The sequence below is a fragment of the Quercus suber genome, unplaced genomic scaffold (genome assembly GCF_002906115.3).
Source record: "Quercus suber isolate HL8 unplaced genomic scaffold, Cork oak 2.0 scaffold_417, whole genome shotgun sequence".
NCBI lineage: Eukaryota > Viridiplantae > Streptophyta > Magnoliopsida > Fagales > Fagaceae > Quercus > Quercus suber.
This window is the reverse complement of record NW_027069868.1, coordinates 152,965-165,772: the sequence shown is the minus strand read 5'-3', so window position 1 is coordinate 165,772 and position 12,808 is coordinate 152,965. Positions and strand designations below refer to the sequence as shown.

General features: G+C 36.3%; 1 protein-coding gene across 1 annotated transcript; it reads left to right on the top strand.

The window, feature by feature from the left end:
- Window positions 1–8,094: 8,094 nt before the first annotated feature.
- On the top strand, window positions 8,095–11,145 carry LOC112018394 (protein FAR1-RELATED SEQUENCE 5). Its single transcript, XM_065761540.1, has 3 exons — window positions 8,095–10,446; window positions 10,629–10,741; window positions 10,867–11,145. Exons 1-2 carry the CDS (start codon window positions 8,212–8,214, stop codon window positions 10,683–10,685), a joined length of 2,292 nt encoding a protein of 763 aa, XP_065617612.1. The 5' UTR covers window positions 8,095–8,211; the 3' UTR covers window positions 10,686–10,741; window positions 10,867–11,145.
- Window positions 11,146–12,808: the final 1,663 nt, after the last annotated feature.

Here is a 12,808-nt window from a genome sequence, read left to right as displayed (position 1 = left end):
TCAAAGTATCAATTGATTATTCGAAAGAAGCCCTTTTGTCTCAGGATTTAATTGATTTACGTTATGTTTAATATTCGGAAGGAAGGAAGAATCATGGCAGATGTAGACTGTTCTAGGGTTGACTACGACAATGCTCTTTTTCCATAGCTCAATGAATACTTAGCAACATCACCCAAGGTTCACAAAGGAAAATCCATCGTCAAATACAAACACAAAGAAGATGAAGAAGGAAAATCCGTTAATGTCACATACAAACACAAAAAAGAAGAACAACCTAGAAGTACTGACACCGATGTACGTGCATGTGCATGTGTTTGTTTATGCTTATGTTATTGGTGTTAGAGATATATTAGTCCATTAGCCTAAGCCCAAGCTTAATTCTACTTTGTGTGCAAGTCAAGTCTCCTACTTGTATTAGAAGTATATTAGTTTAGAGTTTAGTCTACTATATATACCCATGTTCATTTGGCATCATTAAAGCTGCCCAACAGATTGGAGATGGAGGGAATGGAAGTGTTCTGAATCCATGTAAGGATCATGTGGTTGTGACTATCCCATTCAATCATGCGACTGAGGAAGGCAGCATCTTCTTCACTTGCCCCCTTGACAGGAATAGTGATTGCATTAGTACAATAATGCCAGAGCATGCGACCCTTAAGAAAACTGCACATAGCTTGAGACCAAGATAAGTAATTCTTATTCCCCTCCAATATAGTATTGATAGGGCGAGGAAGAAAAATATCCTTTTTATCCATTTAGAGACACAATATGCAAAAACAGACTGGAAAAATGAAATCTACGCAAAAAACTGGGTAAGGAGAACCTGGACTGAAAAATTCAACCCTAGAGAAAAGTCAACGGTCAAAGTCAATGGTCCAGTCAAAGTCAACGCGGTCAACGGTCCGCAGAGATGACGTGGCGCTGACGTCAGCAGATGACTGGATGCTAACGTAAGCTAGGGTTGATGTGGCACTGATGACGTCACAGGTGACATCAGCCTGGAGCTTAAGATGGCGTGTGGGGCGCGTGTGGCACGTGGGATCTGAAGCAGAACCTTTGGGCGGTGCGTGAGGGCACGTGTGGGCTCCGTTGGCTATGAGGCTTCCACCAAAATATAGATCGGAGCAAGACGATCTTAGTGATACTTGTAGAAATGTGATTTGAGCAATATTCACAGCGGTGACGACATGTGCAGTGGTCTGTACGGTGTGGGACTCCTCAACGGTAGCGGTTGCAGGTTCGGAACCCAAAGGCAACGGCTGGAAGACATCAGAGGTTCAACGGCAAAAGGTTGCGGCGACTGTTGTGTCCGCAGAAGCGATGTTAAGAATGGAGTAACACCAATAAAAACAAGACTGCTAAGAAAATGTCAGAGCAGTGACTCTAATACCATGTTAGAAATATTGAATGTAATAGTATTGTATTTCTTGATAAAAGAATGTACAAGGGTGCCTTTATATAGGAGGCATATGTGTGCAGTACAAGTAAATATGTGTGCAGTACAAGTAACCAAACTGGGCCTAAAGCCCACAATATTATACACGTTAACAGCCCCCTTCAAACTTAAGGTGGATGTGAGACCAGCTTGAGATTGTCAACCAAATCACGAAGGAGTCCCTTAGGATGTGACTTGGTGAAGATATCAGCAAGTTGATCTTTGGAAGAGACTGAGAAGAGAGCACCATGGACAAGATGATAACGGATAAAATGACAATCAATCTTGATGTGTTTAGTTCGTTCATGGAAGATATCATTGTGAGCAATATGAATGGTACTCTAGTTGTCACAATAAAGAGGAGTAGCAGAGGATGTGGACACACCTAAATCCTTAAGAAGCCATCATAGCCAAATGAGCTTAGATATGGTATCAGTAAGAGCATGATATTCTACTTCAGTACTGGAGCGGGCCACAAAAGTTTGTTTCTTACTTCGCCAAGAAATCAAAGAAGAACCAAGAAGAAAGTAATAACCTGTAGTGGACCTGTGATCAGTGGGATCTTCTGCCCAATCAGCATTAGAGAATTGATGTAGGACAAAATATTCTAATTAACTTCTGTAATCTTTTATATTTGGTATTTTTATGTAATTTTTGTTATTTTAGGTTTAGGGCATTTATTTCATTGTTTTTAGGTGTTTTTAATGTTGTTTAGTCAAATTAGGGTTTTATATGCTTTCGTAGCTGCCTTAGGGTTTCTAATTGCCCTAGGTTTCGTTTTTACTATTTAAACGCATTGTAGCCTCCAAAGGCAATTCAGTTTTTAGACTATTATCAATAAATATAGACATTTTGTCAATTTTTCTTCTGGTGGATTCCAATTTTATCTCCTTATGGATTCAGGGAAACCCCTCGTGGATTCGAGGTTTACTACCAGGAACTAACAGTTTAGTTTCTGTTCCATCAAGAGAGTATCGTGTGTGCTTCTCTTCAGGCTTCCGCGACATCAGTTGGTATCAGAGCCTTGACTTACCCTGGTCTGATGGCTAATCGGTGAAACGGTGACCACCACAACAATGACGGCGGTGACGACGTCAACAACCCAGTCCTCACTAGGGCTGAGTTCCTCAAGTTTCATGAAGAGGCTCGTGATGAGCAACAATTTCATGAAAAGAGTCAGAAAATTATTGGTGAAATCCAGCAAAAGATTGCTACTCTTCTTGTTAGGAAATCATCTCACAACAACAATGTTCAATATATTCAAAGACGCACTCCTAACTACAAGAAAATTTTATTCTTTGACGGAGATATGTGTAGGATGGATTTTATTGACTGGCTTCTTGATTTAGAAGAGTATTTTAATTTTTGGAAGATTTGTGATGAAGATAAGGTGCGGCTTGCATCTAATAAATTAGACAATGACGCAGAAAAATGGTGGGAAGAAATTCAAATTGATAGAAAGCGACGAGGTAAGCATCCAATTCGCTCTTGGCAAAGAATGAAAAGAGTATTAATTGATTTATGGTTTCCTAATGACTATTATGATATACTAGATTATACAAGTGTTGATTATAAATCTGTGTATTCATATGAAAAGCAATATATTCGAAACCAAAATAATGACAACCAAGTCCATGTGTCAAGTAAAGGAAAGGGTTTGAGGGTTGAGAAGAAGCAGCCTATTTCTAAAGAAAATTTTGAAGTGGTTGAAAAGGATCAAGATTTGCTACAAGTTATTGAATTGAAGATTGAAAATACCACTTGTCAAAAATTTGAAGAAGAGGTTAAAGAAACGAAGGTTGAGTTGATTGTGAATAATGACAGGAATGAAGAGATAGTAATTATTGAGAACGTTGTGGAAGATTCAATTGAGGTCAAATATGAGGATGAGTCCACAACTCACAATCCTTAGGTCTCAGTTGATTTGTTGAAGATAACTACACAATATGTTGATTTTCTTTGAGTATAAAATTTTAATTTTACTATCAACCTTTTGTTGATTGATGTTGCAAATAAATTGAAGATAGACGAGAAGAAATTTTATGCTACACTTTATGACAGATTCAAGTTTCAAAACCGAATCAAGTTATTAAAACATTCAAAGAATTTGTTTATTTGGAGTGGAAGATTTCAGATTTCAAGAATGAACTCAAGGACGAGTTTATTTCAAGTGGAGGGGTCTAATGTAGGACAAAATATTCTAATTAACTTCTGTAATCTTTTATATTTGGTATTTTTATGTAATTTTTGTTATTTTAGGTTTAGGGCATTTATTTCCTTGTTTTTAGGTGTTTTAATGTTGTTTAGTCAAATTAGGGTTTTATATGCTTTCGTAGCCGCCTTAAGGTTTCTAGTTGCCCTAAGTTTTGTTTTTACTATTTAAACGCATTGCAGCCTCCAAAGGCAATTCAGTTTTTAGACTATTATCAATAAACACAGACATTTTGTCAATTTTTCTTCTGGTGGATTCCAGTTTTATCTCCTTGTGGATTCAAGGAAACCCCTCGTGGATTCGAGGTTTACTACCAAGAACTAACAATTTAGTTTCTGTTCCATCAAGAGAGTATCGTGTGTGCTTCTCTTTAGGCTTCCCAGAAGCGATGTTGAGAATGGAGTAACACCAATAAAGACAAGGCTGCTAAGAAAATGTCAGAGCAGTGACTTTAATACCATGTTAGAAATATTGAATGCGATAGTATTGTATTTCTTGATAAAAGAATGTACATGGGTGCCTTTATATAGGAGGCATATATGTGCAGTACAAGTAAATATGTGTGCAGTACAAGTAACCAAACTGGGCCTAAAGCCCACAATATTATACACGTTAACAGTCCCCTTCAAACTTAAGGTAGATGTGAGACCAGCTTGAGATTGTCAACCAAATCACGAAGGCGTCCCTTAGGATGTGACTTGGTGAAGATATCAGCAAGTTGATCTTTGGAAGAGACTGAGAAGAGAGCACCATGGACAAGATGATAACGGATAAAATGACAATCAATCGTGATGTGTTTAGTCTGTTCATGGAAGATATCATTGTGAGCAATATGAATGGCACTCTAGTTGTCACAATAAAGAGGAGTAGCAGAGGATGTGGACACACCTAAATCCTTAAGAAGCCATCATAGCCAAAGGAGCTCAGATGTTGTATCAGTAAGAGCATGATATTCTGCTTCAGTACTGGAGCGGGCCACAAAAGTTTGTTTCTTACTTCGCTAAGAAATCAAAGAAGAACCAAGAAGAAAGCAATAACCTGTAGTGAACCTGCGATCAGTGGGATCTTCTGCCCAATCAGCATTAGAGAATGTACGGAGTACAAGAGGAGACTAAGCTGAGTAGACTGAGTTGTTAGAGATATATTAGCCCATTAGCCTAAGCTCAAGCCTAATTCTACTTCTAATACAAGTAGGAGACTTGACTTGCACACAAAGTAGAATTAGGCTTGGGCTTAGGCTAATGGGCTAATATATCTCTAATAATTGGATTAATATATCTCTATATCTCTAATTAATATATATGATTTGTGAAAACCCTAGTGGTCTATGTTTATTTAATTAATGATTTTATCTTTTTGAGAAGGAAGCAAGAATCATGGCAGACAAAGACAAGAAGAAGTGTAGCCTTGTAGACTACGACAATGTAATAATTCTAGAGTTAGAGGAATATTTAGCCAAAGCTTTCAAAGAGAACAAAAAACTAACTCATGACGAACTCATATCTCGTGAAAGGGATATTTCCGATCTTCTTTCTAATTCCGGATGGTACACAGCCATAGAGGTATTTTATATTTTTATATATATTTGTGTGTGTTTGTTTGGGGTAGGAAAACCAGGAAGGGTTTTAATTAATTAACTAGCTTCATTACATATCCTTCGCGTGCTTCATGAATTTTTATTTTTGGTTTAATGTCATAATTTTTTATTCATCCAAATTTGAGATTTGTACATATGAATCATATGTTCCTTTGTGGATTTATTCATACCTCTTCGTGCATGCAACGAAGCTAATATATAAGTAAACATTTATTGACTAATGTTTTTTTTTTTTTTTTGGTTGATTTAAAGGTAAAATTTTTGGGTGACTAACTTAATTTATATCTTTTTCATAATAAACGGTAGTATTAATCTCTTAAGTTTTTTTTTTTTAATTTTTTTTATTGTTTTAATATTCTGAAAAAGTTTGTGAATTTGTGTGGCACGTTTTGATTTCAAATCCTAATCTCTCTTTGCGTAGTTGAAAAAAATCATCTTTTCTAGGTGCAACAAATAGAGTGGCACCCGTTGCTAAACTCTAGGTGCAACAAAAACATGAAAAAATCCCTTGAATTTCATAGAAAAATCAAATAATCAATCAAACTTCCAAACTCCAAATGGAGTAACACCCATAGCAAAACCAAATGCTCACAGTTGCACAAATTTAAATTGGAAAACTAAGAATTATCATATGATGCTTATGGAAGCTGCATAGGTGAAAAAGTTGAACAAATATTAGGTACAAGTACCCATGCCATATAAAATATTTAATGTGGTCAAGAACACCCTTAGCAAATGCTGCACTAGCTTCTACTTTTTCTATTTTAAACTCTTATTTTTAGAAAACACCTACATTAATTTATCTATTATACACAAAATTTTCCTTAAATAATCATTTATTATTATTCTTTTGTTATTTAACATTCCCACCTACCCCCTGCCTACTACCCCAGTATCCACCGCACACGGTCTCTCCCTTTCTCAACTTTTCTCATTTTTCAGAACAACACTCTCTCTTCTCCATGGCCCAAGCTTCTCATCTCTAACTCTAAAACTCTTTTTCTCTCACGATCAGCCATAGCCAGAGCTCACCTTGAGCTCCGTCCAGGGCCGAGAGCCCTAAATCCTACGCCATGCCATCACCGGTGGCAGCAAAGATCAGCTGCAACACCACCACAAACAGTGGTCCAAATCTTCACTCTCTCATGGCAGCAGCGAACACTCCACCCAAGCTTCCATGGCAGCGACGACAGCAGCTGGGGTGTGATTTTTAGTTTGATTTTTTTATTAATTTTGGGTTCCATTTTCCGTTGATTTTTGGTTTGATTTTCCATTGATTTTTTGGTTGGAATATTATGTGTTGTAATGGTGGTGGTGGGGTGGTACTGGATTGTGGTGGTGGGTGGATGGTTGATCGGCTGTGCTTTTTAGATGAAGAGAGGGAAAGGGAGAGAGAGAGTGAAATGAGAGAGAAGAGAGCTCTGACCGGTGAGGGAGAAAATAATATAAAGGGCAAAACTTAGATACAGTAACTTAGATACAGTACCTCAGGTACCCCTTTTAAAATTATAACACCTGTACACTTACTTAACAGCAATACTGCCGTTTCCTTCTCCGTTTATTTCTTTTCCTTCTATTTTTTTATTCCCCTGTTTCAGACTAAAGCCTTCAGACTCTTGAACTCCCGCCAAACACCTTTGCTCCTATCGTTCTCTCTCTCACTCTGTTCTTCTCTTTCTCTCTTTCTTTCCTTCACTCTCACTCAGATTAGATGAAATAGACGAATCCAGCTCTCTGAATTCTCTATCTCGCTCTGTTTTCGCAGATTGGTTGGCTAGCACAAAGAAAAATTCGTTGGTATGTATTGGCTGAATCTCATTATAGGTTTTCAATTCTAGTTGCTGGGTTTGTGTTATTTTGAGGTTTGGTAGAGTTTTTCTTTGTTGATTATGATCTATGTATCAATTTTTGTTATTGGATCTGTGTTATTATTGCTTTGGTTCATTTTGATTTGGGTTTTCAATTATAGTTGCTGAGTTTGAGTTATTTTGAGGCTTGGAAGAGTTTTCCTTTGGCTATTTTTGATGAAGGTTCAATTTTGGTTAATGGGTTTGTCTTAGTATTGCTTTGGTTAATTTTAATTTGGGGTTTCAATTATAGTTTCTGGGTAATAACAATTAACAAGCAAAAGAACCAAAAAAAGAAAAAAGAAAAGAGAAAAAAAATTCCACTACACAAACCGAGTGCCTCCAATTCCATGATGCAAAATATTATGAGCAATGGCATCCCTAGCCTTGGTTGACGTATTTGATCTCACAGCCTGTTCTGGAACAATCTCATCATCAACAAGCTCAAACCGAAACTCCGGATCCATTTCCTCATTCCTCAACTCACAAATATTATGCAAAACACAACAAGCCCCAAGCACCACAGGCAAGTCTTGTAGTTTCACCTCAGTCCTCTTTGCAAACAACACCACAGGCAATCCTAAGACAAACCCATTAACCAATTTTTTTAAGCACTGTACTTTATACTTGAAGTGATGGGCAATTGCAGAAAATTTTACCAATGCTAATGTAATGATGTTCTGCTACTTTTGAGTTCTTGGAAACATATCTCCAGTTTGAGAATTAATGGTTTTTATGGGAACAAACAGAGAGCCGAGGATAAATTAAATGGTTCTTTTATGATTCTTTTAAGGTTCTTAACTGTTGACTTATTTGTTTCAGGTATTAAAGTATAAAATTATTTGAGTAAATTGAATGCCACATTGTTTTTCTAAGCCAAGCTAAGAACTAGCTCAAAAATATGACAAAAACATATTAATCATACAATGAGGGGAAAAAAAAAGGGAAGAAAGGGTGTGGTGCTTTAAAATTTTTTTAACCAAAATCTAGTGAAAAGTTGTGTAACCCTTTATTAGTATTGTCCCACACCAGTGGTTGTTGTGTTTAGTACTCATTTTACAGAGTGGTTAATTTTAGAATATGTGGAACCTAATAAGTTGTGTTTGTTAATTTACAGGTTATGGAGAAAGATGGGAAGAGCAACCTTGAAGAAGTTGTGTCTATTGATTCAGAGGAAGATACAACTCCAAAAATTGGAGAAAATGAAGACACTAAAGAAGATATAACTCCAAAAATTGGAATGGAGTTTGATTCAGAGGATGAGGCATATCTATATTATAATATATATGCTGGATATGTTGGATTTAGTATTCGTAGAGATTGGCTGAACAGAAGTAAGGTAGATAAAACAACTATCATATCCCGCAAGTTTTGTTGTTTTAAAGCTGGTTACAAGAAGGAAGTTGCGTATGATGGAAAGAAATCTAGAATGGAATTAAGATGTGGTTGTGAAGCCCAAATGGTTATCAGTCGTCAAAAAAGTGGTAAATATCGTATTACCCTTTTTGAAGCGAAACACAATCATGAAGTTGTAACTCCACGGAGTAAACACAAATTGCCATCACAAAGGAAGATATCAGCTGCCCAAGCAGCTGAAGCTGAATTAGCAAATTGCTCTGGGATTAGGCAAAAATTAGTTTTTGATTTCATGAGTAAACAAGCTGGAGGTAGGGAAAATCTTGGTTTTACTCTCAAAGATATTAGTAATCATTTACAATCTAAACGGATGAGGGAAATGAAAGAGGGAGAAGCATTTACCCTTATTCATTATTTTGAGATGAGAAAGTCTGAAAATGCTTCATTTTTCTATGAGATACAGTTGGATGTTGATGATCAAATAACTAATATATTTTGGGCAGATCCTAAAATGGTTGTGGATTATGATTTATTTGGTGATGTAGTTTGTTTTGATACTACGTATCGAACCAATAAAAACCATCGTCCATTGGCACCTATAATTGGAGTGAATCATCATAGACAAACTGTGGTCTTTGGTGCTGCATTGTTGTATGATGAAACAGCTGAAACTTTTTCGTGGTTATTTCGAACCCTCTTAAAAGCGATGTGTGGAAAGAAGCCGGTTACAATTTTTACCGATCAAGATCCAGCAATGGCTAAAGCAATTGTAGAAGTGTTACCAGAATCTCATCACCATTTATGCCGATGGCATATATATCAAAATGCTCTCAAAAAACTCAACAGGTATTTTCAGAGTTCAAATTCATTTGCTGCAGAATTTAAAAGTTGTATGTGTGATCATGAGTATGAGGATGATTTTTTTCAAGCATGGGAATCAATGTTAGATAAACATGGTCTTCAAGAAAATAGCTGGTTGAAATTCATTTTTGAAGTTAGAGAAAAATGGGCGATGGTATATGGTAGAAATCATTTTTGCGCAAATATAACGACCACACAATTGAGTGAAAGCTTCAATAGTCGCTTGAGACATTATCTAAAGTCAACCAATAATGTGCTGGAATTTTTTAGTCATTTTGAAAGTTTACTTGAAGACCTACGCCACAATGAGTTGGATTCCAATTATGACATGAGCCAACGTTTGCCAGTTTTGAGAGTGGAAGTGCTTTTATTGAAGAACTCAAGGGATGTTTACACACCCAAAATCTTTAATTTCTTTCAAGAAGAGTATAAGAAGTCTTTGGACATGGTTGTTAATACATGCTATGATATTTCACCATTGTTTGAGTACAAGGTTTGCATGTATGGGCATACTCGAGAACATAAGGTTATCTTCAACTCTACAGACCAAACAGTTGTTTGCAGTTGTAAAAAATTTGAGTTTGCTGGGTTTTTATGTAGTCATGCATTAAAGGTGCTAGATATTCAAAATATAAAACTACTTCCTTCTCGATACATTTTGAAGCGGTGGACTAAGCAAGCGAGAGTTGGATGTGTACTAGATAGCTATGGTTGCATTGTGAAAGAAGATCCTAAGTTGGATATAACAAATCGATACAAAGATTTGTGTCGTAATGCAGTTAACATTGCAAGTAAGGCTGCTGAAACTGAAGAAGCATCTATGTTTTTAGCGAAGAAAATGGTTGAATTAAATCTTGATTTGGAAAGGATTTTGAAAAAAAAAACAGATTTACCTTCCAATAAAATTGGGATGGATCCTTCTCATAATGAACATGTAGATGTTGCATCTGTCATAACAGCTCATAAAGCGACTGGGATTAAGAAAAAAATAGGCACATCTCGTGTTAAAGGTCGGCCTAAAAGTTTTATTGAAAAAGGATCAAGGAAAAGGAGGCGTCCTAGTGGAGAAATTCCTGTGACAAGTACTACTGTCAACATCCCAGCTTCTTTATCTGTTGACTATACACAAGTAACACAGGTAATTTTCTTGCATATATATTCTGTTTTAGACATTTAAATGTTATTTTCATACTAGGATGTGTCTTATATTTTGTTTTATTGAAGGAAAGAATCTAAGTGGTGCTTATTTCTTTTGGAAGTTACTGTTATTTTGTTTTTGCTTAGTTCTTATTCTATTTCAATTTTACTTGGAAATGGTAGGCATCAAGCATTGGGTTTGATTATTCTACAAGGGATGGCGGTACTGGTAGTCATTAAATTCCGTGGATGTGTACCTAGTGTGGTGGTAGTATCTACAGCTTACCATTAACAAGGTATTTTATTCATATCTATATTTTTTAGTATATATGAAAATTTCAAGAATTAGGCTATAGACTATCTATTGATGTGATTAATAAATCATGAGTTTTTTTTTTTGGCAAACCATTGTGTTCTGTAGCATGGGCAAGGAGTTAGCGTGCAAGAAGTTTAGTGTGGCTTTGGATGAATCAATCATTTTTTGGCATGGGCAAGGAGTTTAGTGTGGCAGACCACTGTGTTCTGTAGCAGGGACAAGGAGTTTTCTTGGCAGACCACTGTGTTCTATAGCATGTGATCAATAATTTGTTTACTAATTGCTACAAGTGACATTACTTTGTTTTGTGGTCGTGTATCAGTTTATTTACTGATGCGTGTTTTGGGTACTTTTATTGTTATAACTTATCAGGTGTAACTTCTTTAATATTTGATACTTTTTCTGGTCCAAATGCACTAATGGCCTTTTGATTATTTGAACTGTTTTTGCTTTACTTTATTTATTACAATCATCTTAAACTTGAACTGTTTTTGCCTATACTTCAAGCACTACCATATTTTTCTTGATACACAATGTCAGGTCTTGCTGCTGCATGCAGTGGGGTACTGTTGTTTTTCCCTCTGCACTAGGTACTGCTGGATTTCTGCACTCTGCACTGGTTTCTCTGTACTAGGTTCTGCTGGATTTCTGCACTGGTTTCTCTGCACTAGGCACTGCTGGATTTCTGCACTCTGCACTGGTTTCTCTGCAATAGGTTCTGCTGAATTTCTGCATTGGGGGAAGTTTGGAGACTCCCGTTGGAGTAGCAGACCCCCAAGGGGGGAGGGGCTAGGGGTAGATTTAGGTAGATTTCTAACCAAAGATCAAAAAAGAAGAAAGAATTATATGATAAACATCATCCAAATATCCAATTGCTTCAATATAGACACCTTGTACAAGACTTACCTGAATATATATATTCAGGTAAGATTAGTAGTGTCAGCGTTTAGTCATGCATAAAGCAACATGAAACGTTTATACAAGACCATCCTCTATATAGAATCAGTAATTACAAAGAGGCCCAAGATGCAAACAGTTTTATTTACTAGAGCTACAAAAAATGAGGGACTAGTTATAGACCAAGGTAATCAATATGGTCATACTACTGCTAATAAGTATCAAAACCCAACCTCTACTTGTCTCGCAAACTTGATTAGACTGACAAGCTCCAAAAAAGTTGAAAATTTGTGCTGATGCTAGCTTGAGAATTGCAAAGCACACAAATAATAGACTCACTGCCAAAACTCTTTTTATTAAGGATGGGGCAACCTGTGGTGAACATAGAGCCAAAACTGACAATAAGTTCAAATGAAATGGCTTAAATGCCCCACTTATAATTTAGTTTTGATAATAAAATGAAGTAAACAATGTTTTATTATTGTCAACTCACATTACAAATATCACATGGCATATTGCAAAAGAGAGTACACTAAAGTAAAAACAGAATTCACTAATTAAATACAATGCTTATTGTGCAATTTTTAAATAACTTGCAATTGTACAAAATAATTTGAATGTATTCAACATCTTAAGTCCTATTGCCTATTCAATCTAACACGACTTTCTGCCGTTTGAAATGGTTGAGTTGCAAATCACTTTATGTCTCAAGACGCTTGAAATAATTGAGTTGCAAATCACTTTACGTCTCCATGTTGTATAAATCTTTCGTCCAAACAATGCATATATTTTTGGATATTATAATTGTTTCTTTCAGTCCTCCTACTGGACTTAACACTGATGCATCTTGATACTAAGATATTCTTTCCAATCAGTGGGCAGATATAACAGGATCAGTCCGATTAATGTACTCGATCAACTCATTTTGGCGAATGAGAATAGATTTTCTGGGCAGGCTTTAATAGACTAGGAATGAATGGTCAATCCTTGAGATGCATCCCTCATAAATCCTGAAGTGGCAAGCTTTGCCAATCTGTCTACCTATGCACAAGTCAGAACCAAGGCAAAATGAGAAATATTAACAAGAATAGTCAAAAGGTGGCACTACGAAGCATGCAGATATAATGTACAAATATTTATGTTCTTCATG

What these genes read in the sequence shown, in the direction of transcription:
- LOC112018394 (XM_065761540.1), top strand. Translation starts at nt 8,212, where the DNA reads ATGGAGAAAGATGGGAAGAGCAACCTTGAAGAAGTTGTGTCTATTGAT. An exon ending in ACTATACACAAGTAACACAG is followed by an intron (nt 10,447 to 10,628) that starts GTAATTTTCTTG and finishes TGGAAATGGTAG; the next exon opens with GCATCAAGCATTGGGTTTGA.